Source organism: Tursiops truncatus, chromosome 4 (assembly GCF_011762595.2).
Source record: "Tursiops truncatus isolate mTurTru1 chromosome 4, mTurTru1.mat.Y, whole genome shotgun sequence".
NCBI lineage: Eukaryota > Metazoa > Chordata > Mammalia > Artiodactyla > Delphinidae > Tursiops > Tursiops truncatus.
In genome coordinates, this window is record NC_047037.1 from 75936411 (window position 1) to 75960674 (window position 24264).

At 39.9% G+C, this 24264-nt stretch overlaps 1 protein-coding gene across 2 annotated transcripts in view; it reads right to left on the reverse strand.

The window, feature by feature from the left end:
- Positions 1-2317: 2317 nt before the first annotated feature.
- Positions 2318-24264, reverse strand: part of SLC49A4 (solute carrier family 49 member 4) — a 101879-nt gene continuing 79932 nt past the window's right edge. Inside the window, exons 8-9 of one of the 2 annotated variants that reach the window (XM_019922791.3) lie at positions 21633-21815; positions 2318-14362 (exon numbers count right to left, since the gene is read on the reverse strand). In XM_019922791.3, coding sequence (XP_019778350.1) covers positions 14247-14362; positions 21633-21815 — 299 coding nt within the window. In that variant the 3' untranslated portion in view covers positions 2318-14246. Of the gene's footprint in view, positions 14363-14936; positions 15331-21632; positions 21816-24264 lie in introns of those variants that run through there. The other variant, XM_019922793.3, reaches the window with a different exon arrangement.

Here is a 24264-nt window from a genome sequence, read left to right on the forward strand (position 1 = left end):
TATATAATCTTTTTCAGATTATTTTCCATTATAGGTTATTACAAGGTATTGAATATAGTTCCTTGTGCTATACAGGAAATCCTTGTTGTTTAGCTATTTTATAGATAGTGTATCTGTCAATCCCAAACTCCTAATCTACCCCTGCCCCCCCTTCCCCTTTGGTAACCAGTTTGTTTTTTATGTCTGTGAGTCTGTTTCTGTTTTGTAAATAAGTTCATTGTATTATTTTTTAGATTCCACATATAAGTGTTATCATATAATATTTATCTTTCTCTGATTACTTCACTTATTAGGATGATAATCTTTACGTCCATCCACGATGCTGCAAATGGCAATATTTCATTCTTTTTTACGGCTCAATGATATTCCATTTTGTATGTGCGTGTGTACACACACACACACCACATCTTAAACCAATCATTTGTTGATGGACATTAAGGTTGTTTCCATGTCTTGGTTATTGTAAATAGTGCTGTTATGAACATTGGGGTGCATGTAGCTTTTCAAGTAAGAGTTTTAATCTTTCCCACATATATGCCCAGGAGTGGGATTGCTGAATCTTACGGTAACTCTATTTGTAGTTTCTTTTTAAGGAAACTCCATACTGTTTTCCATAGTGGCTGCACTGATTTCTACTAACAGTGTAGGAGGGTTCCCATATCTCTACATCTTTTCCAGCATTTATCATTTGTAGACTTTTTGATGATGGCCATTCTGACCGGTGTGAGTCGATACCTCATGGCAGTTTTGATTTGCGTTTCTCTAATAATTAGCGATATTGAGCATCTTTTCATGTGCCTGTTGGCCATCTGTATGTCTTCTTCGGAGAAATGTCTATTTAGGTCTTCTGCCCATTATTTGATTAAGGAACCGTGATTTATAGCCTTTCACTGGTCAGAAGCAGAGGTGACAACTCAGACTTGCAATTGGAGTCTAAAGAGGAGGGAGGAGAGGGGTACTCGGTGGGACTGAGCCCTTAACCTGTGGGGTCTACCCTGTTCCAAGCAGTTAGTATCAGCAGTGAGTTCAACTGTTGGTGTCTGCTGAGAATTGGAGAATTGCTTGGTGTGGAGAAACCCACATATTTGGGGTCAGAAGTGAGTACTGAGTGTAGAGAAGAAACAGGTTTTTCCATTGAGGCTGGATAAATAATTAAATTAATATGGGGATACTTTTTAGGAGCTAAAAGTCTTCATACCTGAGCCGAGTAATTCTCCTTCTACATATCTTTTCTAAGAAAATAATCAGAGAGTAGAAGGAGGATAAATATACAATGCATTCTGCAGAAACAGCCTTAATGTCCAACAATAAAATTAAATACTTCAAATTATAAAAGTTTCCCTTGTCATGGGAAAATGTCCGTGATATGTTAAGGATATAAAACAAAAATACAGTTTTGATCTGTTCTATACTAAAAACATTTATAGCAAGATGTAAAGAAAGCATTATAGTTTTCTGTATTTCAAAAATGAAGACTTTGGAAACTTCAAGAAGAGAACAGGACTATTTGATAACTAGTCCAGGAAGGTTAAGAAAAACTTTCCTCCAAAAGGTTAACGGATGTTCATGATTCCAAGTTTTTCCAAGAACGGGCTCCCCACTACTTAACCTGGGATGTGCTTGCTTTGAAACTACAAAAATAAGTGCTTTCACATTTTTGTGATGACTCTGGACCTACCTTCAGAGCTTTTGCTGCTTGTTCTTTTGTTTTAAATGCCACAAAGGCAAATCCCTTTGGATCGCCAGTAGACTTATAATGTGGTGTGCTTATATAAACATTGCCACGTTTCCCAAATACTGTCTCAATCCAGCTGTGATCAACATTTTTGGGAATTAACTTCTATGATAAATTAGAAAGTTATTAACCCTTACATATATAATACTATCGCCTTACTCAGAAGGTCAATACGTTTTTAACTTGAATATTAATTTTTTTAAAATGAAGACTTTGGGAGGGATGTAAGAGGGAAGAAAAGGAAGAAGGCCAATAACGCTTATCAGGCAACCAGAATGTGCCAGGTCTGTTAGGTTCGTCACTTTATCCCATCATCACAAAATGTATAAGTATCCCCCTCCTTTATTTTAGCTCTATTTTTTAATGGATGAGAACACAGGATCTCCAGAAGTGCTGAAAGAATTCCCAGGTCTCAGGGCTTGTCGGTGGAGGGGCAGGATTTGGCCCAGCCTGTCCTGCTCCCGAACTCATGTGTTTTTTCCCACCACATCTCGCTGCCCAAATGCTCAAGGAGCTTTGGCTCCATTCCTACTGCCATTTGGAGTTTGATTAAAAACAAAATGCGGACCACGTCATCACAAGTGCTTTCAATACACATTTATTGCAAAACCACAGCACAGTAACTATAATGTCAACATAACCATATTTCCAAACTGAGCAGGAAATCACCATTCTCATGTGCACTCTCCCAAGAAGCGGGGGCTGACACGGAGGCTCCGTACTGTGAATAATGACTAGAAGCCCCATTCTGAACTAGGAGTTCTAAACCATTAAACATTTAATTACCACTTTGGCAAAGCAATGCACATTACCATTTCTAAAATGTAACAGCACAGAGATTTTAAATGCATCTTTATTTTTCAGAATCTTCAGTATTCACAATGTGTAAAATGAAGCAGAGTTTTAAATAAAAAGCTATGCCAAAACACATTTCCTTAAAAAGACCCGATGGAAAGGAAGGAAAACCGCATATGAATAATATTTATCAGTGCTTACAGTTGACATTAACTGTAGTTTGAAAAGAATAAAAATACTCAAGACTTCAACATTTCCTTACAAAAGTATACTTGGCCATAAAATAAAAATCTATAAAACCCCAAATATTACAAAAGTAAAATGCAAAAAAAAAATCTTTTTATTAAAATGTAATATAATATTTACATGGTAAGAATTATTTAAAAATGCACAGAACACTCAGAAGTTGTGATGAGCGTCGGAGGGGAATTTATCACACACACTCATGTTTTGACAGTTGCATAGACCCACCAGGTCACAGAGCTGGGCCAGCAGATATGCACATCCCCTGGCATCAAGGCTCAGTGTGGGCAGATTTTAAGCCCCCTCCCTGCACCTGTCTATTTTTGCATCATGTCTCCTGCTGGGAGAAGAATGTCTGCCCAGGTACATGGGGTGTCGCGGGAGGAGGAGTACCTGCTGTCAGTGAGCCTGTATGTCACCTGGATCTTAGTGTTGCTATTTAAAAGCCAGGTTCTGGAGCTGGGAGGAATCTCAAGAGATCATCTGGTCTATCCTTAGTCCTCTGGGACGGTCCTGGACCGTTCCCTTATTTACAGCCCCAGAGGCAGGGAAGCTGCTGCAGCCTGCTGGAGTACCCTTTCACTCTGGCAGTCAGAACTCCTTGTGCTCAACTGCAGCAGTTTCAGCTAAAAAGCATCCCCAGAGTGGACCGGATCCCAACAGGCAGGGACTCTGTTCTTCCGCAGACTGAAAAGGAGTCAGGGGCTTCAGTGTAGCCTGGGACTGGGAGGAGGGGACAGGGAGGGCATGAATTGCAATGAGACTCACCGCCAAGGGGAGGCCCAAGGCTGAGGGAAGGGCCGCCTCCGGGAAACCCAGGGAATGCGAGAGCCTGTATGGCACACTAGGACCCCAGTGTGGATCACGGCGGCCATGGGACTATTGCAGGCTCCCGCGTCAGCAGCTGCCTCTGCTCTGCTTCTGCAGCCATCCTGCCTCTACTTCCTTCCACCTGATCTCTGGCCTCTGCTTGCTTTCCTGCTCTGTCATGTGGTGCAGAGCCATGAAAGCCAGAGAACTATAAATGGAGTAAAATCAGACCAACACACTGTGGCTTGAGATCAGAGGGAGAACAAGAAAGCTCTTGGGCTTTCAGATAGTGATTTTGGTTGCAAGGACTTTCTGGTTTGCTTCTAGGAGTGTGACTGAGAGGGTGAAGGCAGATGGAAAAGTCTGAATGGAGTAAGACATGGTGACTTGACTTGGCTCTAGAATCCACTTGGACTGCCCAAGATTTCTTTGCATCCAAGAATTGGTATGAAAAGAAATGACTCGGGCGGAGTGTATGAAATGCAATAGGGTACTGAAGGCGTAAGAGGCGGCGGATGTCTAGATTCCCACTGCTTTCGTGGAGCAGAACGGGAACCTCCGCTCCGCCAGACAGGGCTTCCGCGAGGGCGGTTCCCAGATGGCTGGCTCCCCTTCTAGTGTCTCCACCCGCACTGGGGTGTGAGGTCCCCATCTCCAAGCTCTACGACAGTTCCTCTGCCCTGCTTTGTTGTCTCCCCATTTTTGGACCACCTCTCTCCTGCCTCCATTCTTTAAAAGCAAGAACTTCTAAGTGCAGAGCGGGGGTGGCTCTGGAACAGATGACAGGGTAGGTTGTGGAATCTCTATCCCTCGAGAGCTGAAAAAGCAGTTGGCCAGACACAGCACAGGCGGGATGTGCTCGGAGGCGGGAGGCTGGGCCAGATGACTCTGAGAACAAGCCAGTTTTGGGGTTCTGTTTTCCAGAATCTGCTTCCACCACAACTCCCTGCCTCCAAACCTCCTTCTCCACTTTCACTCAGCAGACATATCAACAGACGCCTGTAGCCTGGCTTCTCTCTCGCTGACTCCTTCAGTGGGGTCTCCATGCTTACATGGCCCCAGCTCCCACTTGCTAGAAGGCTTTTCCCTCTGCCTAATCCCATGTCTGGACACTAGCAGATCTAAACTCTTTGGAAGCTTGTTAGCTTTCCCTAAAACTTTTCCACTTCTTTTCAAGCCATCAAAACAGATTTCTCTGCCTGACACTTCAAAAGCCGTCCAGACGCATTTTTTACTCTATGAAGGTTACATGTAACTATAAAAACGGATTAGGGACAAGCATGGATTTCTAATGGCCCAAGAAAGCAGGGTTTAGAGCGTATTTTTCCAGAGTACGATCCCATAGACAGTCATAGAAATAAGCTACAAAGCTTCCAACAGCTTTTGGGGGTGTTGCTAGGTTTGAATTACAGTTGTTATGAATGGACTCATCAGAATATGAATCTCTCTGAGGGCCAGGATGCTGTCTTCTTTGTTTCTGCATCTTCAGAGCCTAGCCCTGTGCTCAGCATGCAGCCGGAGCCCGAAATATACTGGTTGAATTATGAGATCCAGCTTCCTCCATCCCAGCTCTCCTCTCTTTTTAAAAAAATATGATCTGCCTCTCTCAGCATTTAATAGTGGTTAGGATGAAATCCCTGCCTGGCTTTATTTTAGAATGTTCTATTATATTCGAATTGTATTATAAAGTACTCAGAAGCAAAAAGATCACAGTCTGCTATAAGATAAAAGAAGCAATTTTGTAAGAAAAAATTTTAAGTTTAAAAAAACATGAAATAAATTTCAGGACCTAGATAACAAAGAATTTACTGGTAAAGGAATACTGATAAAAGAGTGAATAGGTAAGGGAATCAGTAGCTGGTTCATTAGAGTAGCCTTTCGCCCAATTAGATGGAAGGACAATTACAGGCAACAGAATGCAGCATGGAGTTGCCAGTGCCTGGGGATCTATATTAACCTTGAGTAAAAAAGACAACAAACGTGAAGGGGCTTCTGTGTTCTGAGATAAGAGGGTGAAATGTCAGGGCTAAGCTCTCAATCAATGTCTTTTTCCCTGAAAAGGACAAGGGTAACTGCGTTTCTATGGGACACGGAATGAGGATTCTGAGGCGCAGACTAAAAGGACAGTGGGGTCATGGAGGGGGACGGCTCCACTGGAGACATTTACGTCATTTACTGATCTTCTCCTCAATAAGTTATTGATCAGGAAGAGCAGTGTAATGTGAATTAGTGAGTTCAGGGAAGGACTGAGAGAAAAGGACCACCCCAGCACAGCCCTCCATTTTAGCAGGATTCCAGTGGGCAGCCCCGTGCTGCCTATAGCAGGAGGGGTGGGATCAGGCACCTGCCCTGACTTCTTCCAGGCCCGCTCCTCCGAGTTACAGACCTTCCTTGACCTTATAGGTATGTAAGTCAAGGAAGCGATTTTGTTTGGACTTGTAGATGCAATCTAGTAGGACGGGGGCAGAATTTTCCTAATACTTAATTTTCATAAGCCTCCAAAAGATTTATTTCCGGTGAAGAGGGAAGTAAATTTGGAGGTGGGGACATTGGCAGTAAATAAACCCATCTGCAGAACTAAAACCTGCCCTTTTGAGCATCTTTAGGTTTCTGCAAAGGCTTAGAAGGCCAGGACTGCAATAGCGATGCCTCAAGTGTGGACACAGCTGAAGGGCTCCCATAGGGTCTCCTGCCCCCAAAGCAGCCCTTCTCTCTCTGATGGGCTGATGTCCCAAGTTCTATCACTAGAAACCCTTTCTGTTGGTGTTTAGTCTTTGTTCTCTGTTAAAATTCAAATTCCTTTTAGAAAGGAAATGCACAAGGCCTTATGTGTATCTTGGTGTGTTTGTAATTAAGTCTTGTCTTCAGAGGAAGCTGGAGGTGCCAACAATCTTCCCAACTTCCTAAAGGAATAGTAAACCACTCCCCAGCCATGGGATGATGGGAAGGCTTGGGATTCCTCATGTGAAAATTGATTCAGTGCTCCCAGACAGATACAGGTTCTGCCTATGGTGGAAATTCCAATGGAACAGAATACCTTCCCTTGAAATCAGTTATGGTTAATGATGGTACAAGAAAAAAAAATTGGGTTCCTGCTATGCATAATTATTTGGGAAACTCTCATTATTCCTTTTTCTAGCTAGTTCAGGAGAGTATTTGTTTTTTTTAAAAAAATCTGTCTAAAATGTCCTGAAGGGTAGAAACATCTTTTGTTTTTCTGATTCTCCTTCACAGGCACACACTGCACACATGTAATTACTCTGTATATAGAATGAATAAAAGCGTGAATGAAAGAATAGTGGATATGTCGGTGGCCTGAGAGTTTCCATAACTGCCTGGCACCTATAATGCATAACTAATGGGGCCTTCCTTGTAGAAGCTCCTTGCTTGTTTGAAAGATAATGTGTAACTGGAAGGACCAGTGGAAAGGTATTGCACTTGTGTTGTTTTCTACTTTCTGTCTGGTGTGTGACCAAATAAGTGTATATTAGATGCTATAAAACTCTTCAGCAAAAAGGAACATCCACTTGACCCTTCTATTTTAGAGGAAGCCAGGGTCCAGAGAGAACAGGTGACTTTTCCAAAGCCCCAAGGTGCTCAGCAGCTGCCCTGGAGAGAGAAACTGAAACCCAGGCCTCCTGACTCTCAGGCTGGACTTTTGGTTCATTTCTCTGACAGCTTTTGTGCCCATGTTATAATTTCAGTGAAGCCTTGTTTCCTAACACCTGGGTACAGATCAGACATGACCTACTAAACCTCTGTTCTCACTCTATAAAAGATATATGCACAGCTCTACTGGCAGAATCTGGCCATTGGAGACAACACTGTTGCAGAGCAACTTCCAATTCTTCGGTGCTGTAACTCTAGAAATATCATCAGTTCAAGGATCAGCTTTACCACCTGATCCAACAGTTTGATTTCTACAGGTGCCAAGTCGCTGCTGACTCACGATGAGTCAAACCAAAGCAAAGGATGGGTTTCTGGTTTGTCCTGACTCCAGTGAGCAAATGCAGTACTCTGACCTGGCTCCCAGGATGCTATCTCAACAGCAGATGACAGATTTTCTCGTATCACATTTGATAAATTTAATAAATGCTGCATTTCATATATAAGGTCCTTTGGGGAAATAAACAGTACCTATAGCTTATCTTCTAGCACAGGCAATGAAGGAGCCATTTCTTCTTGTTGCTGAATGTGTGCGTGGTGGAAGAGTCTGTGTGTTCACGTGTAGGGACTCACAGGAGGAGGGCTACTGCACAAACAGGTGCATGTACATCAGTCATTTCCTAATATTTAAATAGAATGGACCTGAATTTCTGAACTGGAAGAGACCTTAGGGAATATCTTTGTTCACTCCTTCATTTTAGAATTGTGGGTAAATGAGGAATGAAGGAACTTGGTCAGGGTCAAACAGCTGAAGACATCAGGCCTGGCCACGAGCTGGGCCCTGGGGCTCCTAGGCTAGGGCTCTTTTTCTGTCCTCTCTAGTCTAGTTCATGAAGAAATTGGCCAGCTCTCTTCAACAATATGGGCAACTCAGACAATGTGGGTTTCACACAGCTTGCTTCCAAGCACAGTCAGAAATAAATAGGAAGATACAACCAGAAAGGGGAAAGCCTGATGGGAAAGATGGCAGGAAAGAAAGAAGTGACCAAACAAATGTAAGTTCTTGTCCTACTACAGTTCATCAATTTTACTGGTAGCTTGAAAGTTAGAACAGCTAAGGAAGGTGACCAGGAAAATAGTTAAGGATTACCAGAATCTTCATTAACTATTATTTTTCTAAAAAATGGGATGGCATAAGCTGTCTTTCTCGACTTTCTGCTTTCTACAGTATGGCGTGCCTCTGCTGAGATGGACAGCCAAGAAAACCCTGTCAAGAAAATCCGTTTGGATTTTGGGGGTAGATCATTCATTTTCTTCTCTCACGGGGCATGGGCCTTAGTTGGCAGCATTAAAAACTGTCTATATTTCCAATAAGAAAACCAATATTGCATATTGAAGTTCACCTTTAAACTTCAGAATATGATAGAGCTTGATGGTACATAACCAGGTCTGTAAAATGTCTCCATTAACCACTGCTACAGTTGATACAGATTTGTCTTGGAGAAAAATAAGGAGCTCAGAAACTCCTGCCCAAGTGTTCATGCCAACATGGTCTTAAGAAATAGTTCCTGAGATCACTTGATTTTAAATCCTCTCTGTTTTTATACTTGATGTAGGTAAATGCATAGAAAATTTTCTGAAAGGACGCATAGGGATTATCTCTGAAAAGGAGAATGGATCAACCAGCATATGTTTGGAGGTAGACTTCACTTTATATTTCTGTACTGGTATTTTATAATGGGTACACACTCACGTGTTTTAATTTTCAAAAATTTTAAAGAAATTTTACTTAAATTACTTCTGGTTAACACACTGATCACTTATGGAAAGAAGGCTGGTGTAGGAGTCGAGTGATCTGCTAAAACTGAGTTGTCATTTAACCTGAAATCTTCTCTATTTACTTATTTGTAAAATGGGGTGTTGGATTAAATCCTCATCTCTGATTCTACAATTCTTTCAGGTAAATGGGAAGAAAGCCAATCTGAACTAGAGGAAGTCTAAATTAAATTGTAGTTTAAAAAAGCATCATTTTCTATCATTAAGGTAAATCAAAAGTGCCTCCAAGTCACTCTTGCCATTTTGATCAAGACTGCAGAAGCCTCGCTTGTAAACTGGAAGAGCCTGGTGGAACCCCCAGAGTGCTGTGCTGTAGGGCTGATCTTCTGGCATCCCTTCTGGAGCCCCAAGCCTCGCAATGTACCAAACGTGGCATGTTTAGAGCTAAAATGGTTTGATGTGTTTTTATCATTTTTCCAAGGTTGCTGAAATGAATTTCATGTTTTGTTTCATTTTTTAGCTGTTTTTAAAAAATTAATTCTCCCCTGTTGAATGAACAGAACAGCTAGGGTGGGGCAGCTTTTTGCTCTCTTTTTGAGTGTTGGCTGAGATGGAAGGCTATTGTCTGAGGCCTACCAGGTTCCGAGACACAAGAGAAAGACTACACGAGGCAAGTTAGTCCACATTCTAAAAGTACAACAAATAGGGACTTCCCCGGTGGTCCAGTGGTTAAGATTCCACACTTCCAACGTGCAGGGGGCGCGGGTTTGATCCCTGGCCGGGGAACTAAGATCCCGCATGCCGCCTGGCCAATAAATAAATAAATAAATAAACAAACAAACAAAAGGCATTTAAAAAAAATAAAAAATAAAAGTACAAGAAATAATAACACGAGAAACTTGTTAGAGACTTTTGTAATTCCCTTCCCATTTCAGGGGAATATTCTAACTTATACGACTTGGCTGTGAGAATAACTGTTAAATCTTTCCGGAGTGCCTGGATTTGTTTATGTTCTGCTCATGCTAGCATCCTGTTCATCAGAGGGCAGCCTGGGTGTATGGCTTTACTACTAGGCAGGAAGGAGACTGTGTTTTCGGCCCTGGAGCTTAGGGAGGGGTTGAGGGTAAAGAAGCCTATGCCAGGAAGTCAGCTCAAGGAAGCGGAGACCAGGATGGAACAGAGGGCAGATTCATGCAAGTGTTCAGAAAGCTGAGGTACAGGGCAGTGAGGACAAGCGAAGAACCTCAGGAAACTTCAGGTGAAACAAGGGGCTGATGTTTCAGTCCTGACCAAGAGCAAACTAAAATTATTTATAAAAAGAGAAGTGGTTCAGGGGAGAGATTTAGGGCATGTCATTGCCTGTACTCTCTGCCCACAGCCTCTATCATTCTCATCCCCTGGCCAGAGGTGACACCCTCAAGAGTCTCTTAAGGGCCTTGGTATTAGTTCCTAGAGGTCATCTCCTAAGTTTGAGGTTCCAACTGAACCGGGAAGACACCTGAAAGGACATGAGTGCTCAGGATGTCTGCTTACTGAGCAGACACTCACCACTATTGAGCACAGACTACTCAATGGATGCTGTTAAAAGAGCACCTAAAACTTTCCCTGTCAAGTTTTGTCCTTCTGGGATGGTCCAACACTCTCCCCCGTCAGTATTGTTTTTATTTCCCAACAGATTAGCAAACTGTTGACAGTATGGAAATAAGCTTTATCTCGTTCTTTTCTGTATGATTATAATCATACAAGTTAAAGTGGAATTCTATTTTTCCTACATTTATGAAATAGGTCTGATGAAATTTCCTCATAGTTTTCTATATATTCCTTTTTTAATAGGACACTTTCTTCATGTCACAGCTTTTGCACTTGCTTGATAATATGGTATAATCACAGTAATTCCTGTACTTATTGTTTCTGGGACAAATGTGGAATTAATGTGATTTTTAACATTAAGTTAAAACATCTACTATGCACTTGATCTTGAGTTTAAAGTGAAGCTTGTACTTATGCAAACAGCAAGATGAATGCCTAGATTTTAGTAAAAATAGTAAAAAAAAAAAAAAAGGAAGAGTAGATGAGAATTTAATCTCAATTTAAAATCTCTTCGCTTGAATCCCTCATTAGAAAGGCAAGCTGTAAACATTCTCAATAATTAAACATGAACGTATGATCTATGATAAAACATGGCCCTTAGGCCATATATGCTTAAATATACAAAATGGTGCTTGACTCCCTCTTGTTATTTTATTAGCTCTACCCTCCAGTGAAATGCATTTGTGTATGTAATTATCTGTTCTATATCTCCACCAGGGACCATATTAAGAAATGCTTCTTCCCATCAACTGTGAAATATTCACGGATAAGCCACAGGGAACTTACACTATAACATGTCCTTACCAATTAATAATGCTGTTGACTTGGTTTATGAGGACTGAATTATTCATCAGAAACTTTTCCGATCGCGTCACTCACTGCAAGCTAAGACTTAGAGATGTTAGAGCACCAACGGGATAGCGATGAAGAAAAAAAGACAGATTTTACTTAGAAATCAAGCAATCACCTAATTTTAACAGTATCTTACTCTTTAGCCCCATCGTTTTTGAACATGAAAGAGTATTCACGAACACCCCAAAATGTCCAAATTAAGCTGCAATTCTCTGAGGTAGAGAAAAAAAGACTGCTTTGGGAGTCAGAAGATGTGGGTTTTAGTTCATTTTACTTTTGTCATTAACTAGGATTGTGACCTTTGGCAAGATCCTTTACCTCTCTGGGGCTGTTCCTATAAATTCTAAAATGAGTGCTTGGACTAGTAGAGGGTTAAGATTTTTTTCAATTATAAAATTCATTAGGACTCTTTAATGTTTGTTTATAGAGTGCAAAGATTATGGCTGGTCTTTTGATGCACGTGAGAAATACAAAAGTAAAAAAAAAATTTATGACATATACAGGTAGGTAAATAATGTGTAATCCTCCCCCTGCCCCTAGAAGATTTTGGTTCTCTTTCTATCAGGTTTGGTACATGAAATCTTGATCATTTAAAACAGCTGCAGCTTGTGATTAGAACAATTATCTGCTGGAGGGGTTAAGTGGATGTAAGTGAGACAAATGGACACCTCTCATCTCAACTCATCTCATCTCACGTATGCTAAAAAGAGTGGTTGGTGCCTGGTACAACGCAAGAATTTAAAATCACTACCCATTTGGTCTGTCTTTGAACTAATCAGTCATTTAGGTAATATTTTTTAATGTTATTTTTCACTATGTGTTAAAAGTAGAATTAACCATAATTAAAATGCTCTGTATGAGAAGTTTTCTAGCAAAGTTTTATATAGGAGAGTCCTCAAACACAACAGTTCTGACTAAAACCAAATGCATCGTAATTCGTCCCTCACCTTTCTAGATTCATTCTAAACAGGAAGGGGTGGTGGTTATTTTAGCACCTGGGTCATGGACTATTGATACCTGGACTGGCTGGCTTTCAATTATCCTTAAGAATTCTGCTTTGCTTTCCTTTTATTTTTATTTGAGAAGAACGACAGAGTTAACAGGAACTAAGCCTAGCTTTCACAGGTTTTCTTCTTCTCTTTAGCAAGTTCCTCAGGTCTTTCAGTTCTGGCTGCTAAGTTATTAGCAGGGTGGTTCTAAAGGGGGATGGTCTAAAGGTGACTGAAGACAGATGTTAAATTTGAGGGTTTTCTTACTTTCCAGGTTGCACAATTTCGGATCTTAGAAGGCCAGACGGTAATAGCATCCTCCTCTAGGACCGAGGTTAGTAAAAGCATAGCCTTCAACTTACCAAGGGGGAAAGGAGGGGTATCTGGGACTGTGTGTGATGGTGTGTGCGAATGTGGTGGAGATGAGTCAATTAAGTGCTGACCAGGTCCCCTTAACCATACTTCACCACCTTGGCTAATAGAAGGAGCTGCCTTACACTCTCCTGTCCAGAAGAAGACAAATAAAATATATATTTAGCTGACAATGAAGATACAATTTCAAGTGAGTAAAAAAGGAGAGAGGGGGTTGGAGGAAGCTGAGAACAATGAAGATAAAACATCATTCTTCACTTTTTGAGAAAGTGTTTGATTTTCCAGCATGAGGGGAATTATGTAAATCTGAATAGTGGTACTATCATAACCCCACCAGAGCATATTTTATGTCATAGTGAAATACACGTCTGAGAGCTGTCCAGTGGGTATTATTTTTGAAAAAGCTGTCATCCACAGAAGGAAGGCAGGTATCGGCAAAATACTGCCCTCTCAAATATACACTCTATATAGAACTGAATATTTTATAACCTGAATTGAGATACAAGAAAGTAATTCAGAAATCACTCAACAGATCTGAAAGTTTCAATTCTATAAATTGTTATTTTCAAACAAGGGTCATTTAATAAAATGCAACCTTGGTAAGCAACAGCTGGTGCTGGATTTTCCATCCCATGCCACCACATATATATCTGCCCGAAGACACAGGATGTTCTATGGGATCTGTCATTTCACTTTTAACAAAGTGCTAAATCGGAACAAAATTACATTTTTCATACAGCATTTAATGCGACTGTATTAAACATTTAGTCACATTTAATATAATCATTTAAGAGCCTAGCAGATGAAATTGTATTTCACAGAAACAAGGATAAGTTAAGATCGAGACACAAAGTATGTGCTCTGCGGTCACTGGAAAGCACTTGATCACCATAATTAAGGTGGCCAAAGGTTTCCGAGCTAATTAGAAATAAGGAGTCATATAAGAAATGGCTTTATTAGAAAAAAATGTAGTGTACAGGTGGCTAATATCTATCATTGATACACCTCTTGGCTATTTTATAATTAAAATCTGATATAGGGTTTAAACTTCTTTAGAAGTTAGTGGCATTTCTTCCTTTTCTGATATGTGGCTTAGGGAAGGAGTTATCTTCATGTAATAGACACCCTTCATTTCTTTTCATAGTTACAATTAATCAGTAGTTTAGCACTGGCACAAAACATAGAGGGAATTACCTAGGTAGTGCTTTCTGTGTAAGACATCACACTTCTAACCCCAGACTCAGGCACACGTATGCCATCGATACAGTTTTTAAATACACTATTATCACTCAAGTTCCACATTATTATTACCTAGCAGTAATTAAATTAATGTGATCATCTGTAACCTAACAAAACCTCTGAATGAAGTTTCTCTCTTCTCCTTTTTTTTTCCTGTTAGATGTGCAAGTCCAAGCAAATGTGCAGTATGCAGTATTGATTTCCAGTCTCTTTTTAAACACTCCTTCAAGTCTGTGCTATTAAACTGAGACAACCACATCAAGATAGAGTCTGTCATAGGATTCCCTGAAGCACAGAATAAGGAGGAGACTGAGCAAACACGACCCGGGAAGGCACCAGTTGAACCAAGACAACTCTGTAAGACAAAAACATGCAGTTGTAAGCATTCATGTGTCACCAGCAGAACACCACCTGTATGCTGCTGGGAGCAACCTGCTTTGCATTCAAAAGCACTTATAATAAATGTGCCCTGGGAGGCCTGAAAACCGGCTTTCAATAAACAGTGACAAATGTGGAGTCTAAGTGATGCATGTAATATGTTACAGGGCTTTCCTGTGGAATATTTTTAATCAGTATTGTTAATGACTTTTCATCAATTTAACCCAACTTGACTTTGGTGGCCAAAAAAAAAAAAATCTATTACTTCAAAGAAAGAAAAATCAATCACCTTTAAATGTTAGTTTGTTTTTAAAGTGCCCCCTATCACCATCACTCTTGTCCTTGTTTAGAAATATCTGATGGATTAGAAAGACAAACAACAAAATCACCTGAATTTTGAGATAACACTTTTAAATTTTTTTGGAAAGAAATATCTAATTCTCAGCAAAAAATCAAGTAGTAATCACTGTAAAACAGAGTAGAAAATACATATATATATATATATATATATATATATAATAAGTAAAATGTAAAAAATGAATCCTAAATTCTACTCTCAGAGAAACTACTGTGAATACTTTGGTTTCCTTCTAGTCTTTTTTTCCTACTAACGTAACGGTTATGTATGATGCCAATTACCAGAAGATTTACAGGAATCATCTAAACAGGCAATTCAAATAATGTTGTTTTTTAATTTAATGGAATTGAGAACGTGCTTCTTCAAAAATGCTCATTCACGAATTCAGGACTCTCCAACAGGCCAATCCTGGGCCTCTTGCTACCCGAACACACATGCTTGCCCTGCCGACTGTGCTGTCTCTAGCTGCTTCCTCTGGTTCCGGGGGCCTTGGAGCCAGGCATCTGTTCAGCTTCCTTCTATCCCAACCCCCTCTGTCAGACTTGAGGCTTCCAGGCAGAAGTGAGCAGCTTCTTGGCATAAAGGGGCTGGCGGGGGTGGGGTGGGGTGGCGGATAACGTCTCTAGTTTAATATCCATTTAGCAATTTCAATGAAAAAATAAAAACACAACAAAAAATGAAGGAAACAGGTTCCCTGGTACATTTTTACCTTTGGGCACTGCTATAAGTTTATATTTTCCCTCTGTGCTTCTACAGAATGCTAATACTGCCTTAATCTTCAAAAATCATCCTAAAGATTTCTATGCTGCTGCTTTAGATTAATCCATAATTCATATGGCTAAAAGAGCAATTTATGCTCAGGAACGGAAATCAGAAAACCAACCAGTAAGAAAAGGTGCTGAAGTACGTTTTTTTCCTATAATATGTTCGCAAAAGCAGTCTCCCTAACCTCTCAATTTCTACATTTTCAAAGTCAGACATGCTATTCTATAGCACAGAACAAAGAAGTATATTTCAATGGTATTTTCACGCAAAGCTGTTTTCTGTCCTTTACTTGGACTGACTAGAATCTAAACACTCAGAAACGCTGTGATCTCTGGGATCTTGTCTTTATTCTAATATTCCCTGAAATGACGCACCAAGCATTTTCTGCTTTTATATTAACCATAAAGCCTCTGGATTTCTGATGATAATTTTAACAAGCGAAAAGAAGCAGTGAAAAAATACGAAAAGAAAAAGTAGTAAAATAGAGATAACAGCGTACTGTTTATACTAAAACTGAGCGTCTTTTACTGTAAGGTCGCATTTTAAGCAATATAAGAAAGTATGGCACTTGAAGTCTACAACAAAGGTGTTTCCTAAACTTTAGAGACTATTTCACAGGGAGCTAGAGCAACACACATGCAGCAACAATCAACTTGTCCTAGCTCTCCTTAAACCTAGAAATCAGTCAAATATTGCCAAAGCAGACCTTTATTTCATCAGGATTGTAAAACGATTCCTTCTACCTGGGTTCAGATGAAATCTCTAAAAATAACTCAAAATTGCTCTTTAGTGTCATGGTTTGTTGGTTGGTTGTTTTTCACTATTGTGCCTCTCTCTGAGAAGTCAAATCCACCCTTCACTAAGTTCACCTGGCTTAACCAGCTACCAGTGTTCTTTGAAAATTTTTGCCTTTTTAGAGGGAAAAAGGTCAGGGATGGAAATCTCTGCATGTCCCCACTGAAAACCATTCACATACACCACACCTAAGGGGCTCTAATGTGCAGGAAATGGCTTGCTTAAAAGTTCAGTCTGGGGGCTTCCCTGGTGGCGCAGTGGTTGAGAGTCTGCCTGCCGATGCAGGGGACACGGGTTCGTGCCCCGGTCTGGGAAGATCCCACATGCCGCGGAGCGGCTGGGCCCGTGAGCCATGGCCGCTGAGCCTGCGCGGCCGGAGCCTGTGCTCCGCAACGGGAGAAGCCGCAACAGTGAGACGCCCGCGTACCGCACAAAAAAAAAAAAAAAAGTTCAGTCTGACTTGGCAGAGCAAAGTTGGCTGTGGTCCTTTGGAGCCCAGTGCCATGACGTAATTAAACCAACAGAGTCCTTACCCATCGAAATTTTCTTTTGTATCTTTTAAAGTGAGCACAGCTTTCCAACATTCGTTCCCTTTGCCTTTCACTAGAGGAACTATAAATCCATACCGCAAGCCCCCGTGACTTGCCTCTACATTTCTGCTGGCTCTCTGCCATCTCCTGTGCTGCAGCCTGAGGACTCTGCCAATTTCCAGTGAGGTGGGTGCTATAGTTTACTCAGAGCTCTGCACCAAATGGTGAGGCTCTGCTGGGGCTGAACTAATTAGGATGAAGTACCATTCTACTTTTGACCTCATCTTTCCCTGCAGTGATGTCACACTTTTGGCTTCAAGTACTTGTCTGGTTCCAGACACTATCTTCCAGAACCAACCTTCTAGTTTCTTTGGTGATTCAACCAAAATTATGGTAATTTAACAAAACTGTCTCCATTCCCTCTCAAGAGAAGCCAGCTGACACCACAATTTCACAGTGTGATGCCCTGCTCCCTTCCCTCCAGGTTAATTATCCGATAGCTTTGACCAGCACATTGCATTATTTTACTTCTTAGATAGAAAATTACTTCTCACTAGTCCACATCTGTTGAACCTGTTCTCCTGGTAACCACTAGACAATACCTCCCTCCTCAGCACACAATGCAGCCTCAAATTCCTGGTTGGCTACTTCAAAATGAAAGGACTGAGGTAAAACCTTTAATGTTTTTAGCCAAAGCTTGCTGCAAACCTTCTAGAAAAACAAGAACAACAAAAAATAACAGCCAATACAAACTACAAAACAAGCTACAAACTGTAAAACAGAACATTAGAATACATTTCAGAGCATATAAAGCATACAACGGCATTTCCAAATTGATTTTGTATGTGAAGTTATTAGAATAAAACATCACTGTGCTGTCTGAAATACTCGCTGAGATTCACAAAGCAAACATTATGGGAAGCAACTCCGTTTTGTAAATATGCTTATATTAAGGAGCAAGTAACTTTTTTTCAAAGTGCCCTTAAAAAACCCAAGTCAGAAAAACTCCAAGAAATCTTTGACATGGTCCAGGTTCCCAAAGCAGAGTCAACACAGGACATGGGAAACTCTGTGACCCAGGGCTCTAAATAGGCCAGTGGCGTTGGTATAGAAGCCTGTATGACATTCGCCATCAATGATGGCAATGGCCATAATCAACAAGCAACTCACCAGTGGAGCCTATCTTGCCAGGCAAGGCACTCTAATGTGGTCATTTTGGGGTTAGTCTGTACAGCCCTGAAAAGCCATATCTGATGTAGTCATCTACCAGATAGCACATGGTGGGAAACCAAGAACTCTGGTCAGGAAGTTTAGTACTTCCTTGAGAAGTGACCTAAAAAACCGCTATCTAGGGCTTCCCTGGTGGCGCAGTGGTTGAGAGTCCACCTGCCAATGCAGAGGACACGGGTTCGTGCCCTGGTCCGGGAGGATCTCACATGCCGCGGAGCGGCTAGGCCCGTGAGACACGGCCACTGAGCCTGCGCATCCGGAGCCTGTGCTCCGGCAATGGGAGAGGGCACAACAGTGAGAGGCCCGCGTACCGCGCAAAAAAAAAAAAAAAAAAAAAAAGCCTATTTTTATGATGATTAAAAATCAAGCCCTCCAATCATGTCACTAATAGTTGAATTCTGACACATAACTAACTTCTGGGTGAGTTTTTCAAGTTTAAAATGACTGAATTATGACATTCAAACACTGGCTCTAATGGAAGGGAATTCATTATATAAAATGTTTAGCAGACTGGGCTGCGGAACTAAAAATTTAGGAAATAATTTTATACAGTTTCCAGATTTGTAATTTAGGTATCATCATACCTCAGCTATAAGGCATGTGGACTTTTGCTGTGGGACTTTTGGGGCGAGATCAACTAATTATAAGTGAAAGAATCTCAACAGAGTTTTCATAGTTCTAGGAACTTTTTAGCCTTAGAGAGTTGTGGGGTATGTTTGTGTGTATTCATTATACGCACTGACAAATAAGCACATAAAAGCATCTCTTTAAAATAGAAGCCTAGATGTTTAAATTCCTATCATCCCCAGCTAATTATCCAGAAGGAAACAAAACATTTGGTGAGTGCCAGCTGTGCACTGGTCTAAGCTCTTTTACATTCATCTTCTCATTAACTCTAAAATGTCAAAACACACTGAGGTTCTTTTTGTCCTGAAAACCATCCTGTTCGATTAAGATTAATTTTTATTTAAAGTTTTATTTTTCACAATACTCACGGAGTTTAGGCAGAAACCTTTAACATCTACATAGATATGTATAAGAACATAAGATCAGAAACCAGCCGAGAAGGGGGAAGCTTTCTCCCCCCAGCTAGATAAATCCTTGATTGTATCAGTGAGATAGAAATTAGCAGAAATGGTGCTGTTTCTTCCACTGCCTGTGCCAAAGAACCAAAAATGTCTGCTTGTATCTGGTCACTATAAATCTGCAAAATGAGGAGTGAGCACTGGCTGATGTACAGACACCAGTCTCTGTTGAACAAACTGGAAGCTGCACACTCAAGACCCAGGAGAGTGATAGAGACACTGCTTGCTGGGCACAATGGTAGGAGTGCACTGGGCTCCTCCACAGTCAGACAGCACAGGGGTAGTTCCTGCTTTAAACTGACCAATAAATACATGTTTGTTATATTCTATAGACCACGTGCAAGAGGTCTATTAGGGGATAACATGATCTGGCATCTACTGTTGTTGTTTTTAAATGCTGGGAAGACAAAACAATTTCCATCCAACAGGAGAAACCATGCTCAGACGGGCTGCAAGGACCATTCAGCCCACCTGTGTCCATGAGGTGGAAAACCGTTTCTACAACTCTAAGGGCAACAGCCATCTCTGATACTTCACCAGGCAAAAAAAGAGAGGTACTGAGCCGCCTAGTTTCAACTATGACACAGCTGAAGTGGGTTAAAGCTGATAATGTAATAACTGTTAGGTGATTCTGTTTAGAAAACTAGTGGAAGGCAAAGACCCTATACCTGGTGATGGCATTTTTCCTAATGGAAACACGTTTCCAGGAGGACAGTGAAGAGTGGTCTGACTTTATTAATATCACTTGCCTTCGAAAATGTCACTCTCTTTCATAGGATAAACCAAACGTATATCAGGTTTAGCAAAGTTGAAACCTTCTTTACCTGTATTACTGATGGACAGAAATGATCTAGTTTGTTGTTAATTATATTACGAAATTAATATATCATTTGGACGCTCTTTGCTGTTAGGTGAAAGTGCTATGTCAAAAGCTGTCCAAAACCCAGGGAGATTCTGTTTCATCAGCTTTGAACATTTCGAAAATTTTTTTTCCAGTCAAGGAGGTTATCATGGCTACTATTGCAATTATAAGCCTGTCAGAATTCCTAGAAACAATTAGGTCTCTTGGAGTGTCACATTTTAGAGCATTTCTTATATTTAAGTCTTATAAATTAGATTCCTCCATGTACAAATTATCCAAATTTACTCTATCTGATGAGTAGTTAAGAAAACAGCAACCAGAAAAAAAAAGTAGTAATATTCAATTATTTAAGACAAGGAAATAAAATGGGATATAAACCTAGTAGAAATTAATTAAAGATTTATATTTAAGACTCACGAGTATAAAATTTAAAAAGTCTAGATGTATAAAATAAGTATAAATCCTTATTTTAACATGCAAAAAAGAAGTCTAGATAATTGTGCCCCAATTTTCTAAAATAGTGAGACAGAATTTGGACCACGGAAAAGAGAATATCAGAGAAAACCAAACAACTGCAAAACAGAGCCACTACAAACCCGCAGACCTCAACACCAGTGGGGCCTGCCTTCAATATGCCCAGCGAGCTTGCCAGCTGTCCCTGCAGCATCTCCGCCCACCTCCTCAAAAGCTATTTTAAAGTTTCATTCTCTCCTTAAGCCCCTTCTCCACTACCTTCCCACCAACTCTTCAGAGATGAACTGGCTTCTAAGCCGAAAGTTGGTGCCATCAAGAAGGAGCTCCGTCAACAATGTGCTCAGCACAGGCCTCTGCTTCTATGCCACACACACTGCCTTATCTCCACCTCCTTTCTTCCAAGGCTAACTCCTCCACTTGGGTTCAGGAACCCAACCCTTCTTCCTCTGTAAGGACGACCCCCTTCTTTAAAGGTGTACCCCTGGGTTCTAACTGCAACCTTCTGTTCACTCTATACCTGCACTGACCAATTTGGTAGCCACATGTAGCAATTTAAATGTAAACAAATTAATCAAAATGAAATAAAATGAAAAATCCAGTTCCCTAGCTGCATTAGCTTCATGGACTAGTGGCTACTATGCTGGACAGCATAGATAAAGAGCACCTCTGTTATCATAAAATGTTCCATTGGACAGAGCTGTCCTATACAGGCGATCCACTCTTTGGGTGATCTCTCATTCATCTGCAAAGCTTTAAACTACATATATACGCCTGACCTTAATTTCTACCTAACGTTAAGACAATAGAGTTGAAGTATTTCTTTTAAAAGCAAGACATCAGTGGTTCTCAATGAGAACCAGCATATTAGAATCAGCTGGTTGGCTTTTAAAAGTAGAAATGCTGCCACCCCCCACCCCAAGTTAATTAAATCAGAAACTTTGCGGGGGGCGGGCAGTGAGGATGCATTCCATCAGGCTGGATGCCTTTCAAGAAAAGCAACAGAAGATATTTTCTTTTCTTCGCATGTGAAAGCTCAAATAAAGTAATTTGCCTTAGTGGGAATTCTCCATATAAATTCCCTATACATCAGTGCCACAAACCTCTCTCCTAACACGTTTAGATAGTAAATAAAAAGTCAAATTTCTTACCTGTGTGATAAAATGTGAGAAAAAACAAAAGTACTCCCATGAACATATTACTTAAAAAAGTGACAACTCCACAAGTAATTCCTTCTGGAACTGGGTAGACAGTTTCCACAAAAAGCTCAAAAAATATAGGTATACTGCTATTCAGGAACACTCCCAGGAGAATACAGGAGGCATACAATGTCACTAAAATAAAAACACAAACATTTTAGTTTCATAAGAGCAGCAGTGAGTCACATCAGATGGATATTCTGGGTGTTGTCTTTCATGAGTATCAACTCTGGAATTGCATCTCTTCTCAGTGGTAGTTGAAGAACTTCCACAAAGCGTCACACATCTGTCAGCTCCTCACACAGGTTTTGTGGAGTAGATAGGAAAAGGTTCTCTTGCTGGATGAGTACCAGTTTATTTGCTTTATCTTTCTGGTGGATTACTCCAAACCACAGCAACAATTTTTACCACTATAATTGAAAGGTTTCTTTCCCCTGAGTCACACTCCTGGCATACTGAGGGACAAGTAAAATATAGCAAATTAACACAAAATCTAGACTCATTCTTTAATTTTAAAGAGAAGTTAAAAATCTAAGAAAAAAATGTAAGAAACATTAAGTGTAACTAAAAATTACATATCTTAAGACTGGTTAATAACAGCCCTCAAGCATAAAATAAAAATTATCTGCTATGTAATTCCTGGAGAAACACTTAAAATAGAAATAGTCCTCAATTTTAGAATGAGTTTCATGTCAAGAGTTTTTTTTAAAAAAAATACATGACTTTTTTGGAACAGAGAAAATAATTTCACCTAGAAGTGTATCATTAATAGTGGCTAGGATCCCAGATTAGCCAATAAATAGCCTATTAACCCAATCTATAGTGAAATCTTTGAATAAGCACACTATTCTTATCCTTAGAAGAATGTTTAGAGAAATGCACCCCACTCCAAATAATTTTATTAATGCTGTTTGTATACAAACCTTCAATAATTTTAATGTGAAGGTGAAAACAGAATCAATGAGGAAAAAATGATATCCTATTTAGAAACCTAAAATATCTCCCCTTAGACTAGTAAGTATATCATGCCCACTGATGATAATGTGTAGCAATTATTCTAACCTTAAAGTTACCAGGAAAATATTTTTAATAAAAATATTTGTTAAGTAAAAAAATTTCTGTGCAGGAACTGCAGAAAGTGAGGGAATTACCCTAAATCTGTTATGTATTATTCATAGAACATATCAAATTACCAGAATTTACCACACCCGATTGCAATCATTAACAATCCCTAACATTGTTGAAGAGGTAAAAACGAAAACTGTATCTACTGTTTTCTAACAGCATTTTTCTAATTAATCTCAACTCACACTTCCCCCTCCAATTACACTAGCCTTTCAGGATTACAAAATATTTAACACATCCTAGTACCACAAATAGCTGGTGATTACTTTGAGTTTCTTTGATTAGAAGACACATGGAAATAGAGAACAAAAGGATGATGGTGAATAAAGAACGCATTGCTGGCTAAAGCAGTGACCAGGCTATTCATAGGATTACATGAGAAGCATCTGATGGATATAAACACATGTAAAACATGAAGCACTTTTCAAGAGTTTCTTAAGAACAAAACAAAACCCCACACCTCATGCTCACTGTATATTTGCTGGACATAGATCACGCAAATCAATCAATACTTCTTACACATGACTCATTAGTGGTACATTAGGAAATCTAGGGATGGAATATCACTGGTAGCTTTATAGAGTATTCTATCTACAAAACACTTTATACTAATTTATGGTCAGTCATGGTAACCAGAGCAGAGACCACTACTGACTCCAAAACAGATGAGCCTAGAAGTTTAAGATGAAAAAACACTGAATATAGCACAGATATTCAGTATTCTATGATAAACCATAATGGAAAAGAAGATTAAAAACAAGAATATATATATATATATATATGTAACTGAATCACTTTGCTGTACAGAAATTAACAACGTAAATCAACTATACTCCAATTAAAATTATTATTAATTAATAAAAGTTATTAATTTTAAGAAGAACTTATTAGTCATTATACACCCAGCATTTATCCCAAAACACAAAACACACTAGGTTTTTAAAGCTAATAAAATAAAGAGAAACACTTTAAAACAAATGATATATAAGCGAAAAAGGCACAGAAAAGTGTGTTAAGGGATACAAACACACACACACACGCACATATACACCTGTTTGTAAATGTATAGAGTTCTCTGGGAAAACTCAAGAAACTGACATTCAAGGCTGCCTCTAGAGAGGGAAATTGGGGGCCATGGGACGGTAGACATTTTTCATTGTATACCCTTTTCCTACTTTTTGAATTTAGTTTTTACTATGTGCATATCTTGCCTACTTAACAAAATAAAAAAAGAGAAATGTCATTGTAAACTAATGAATTGGCAGCTAATCCAACTCTACTTCATGCAGGTTTGTTAGCTCCCTGACTCAGAAATGGTTATCCCTGGGTGAGCTGCCCCACACACCAGGTATCTACACACAGAAGCCATATAACCCAGCCTTGGTCCAGGATCCTCAACAGAAATATTCCCACCTTATTTATTAGAAGTCCTATTATATGTAGGATAAGTGGGCTGAGA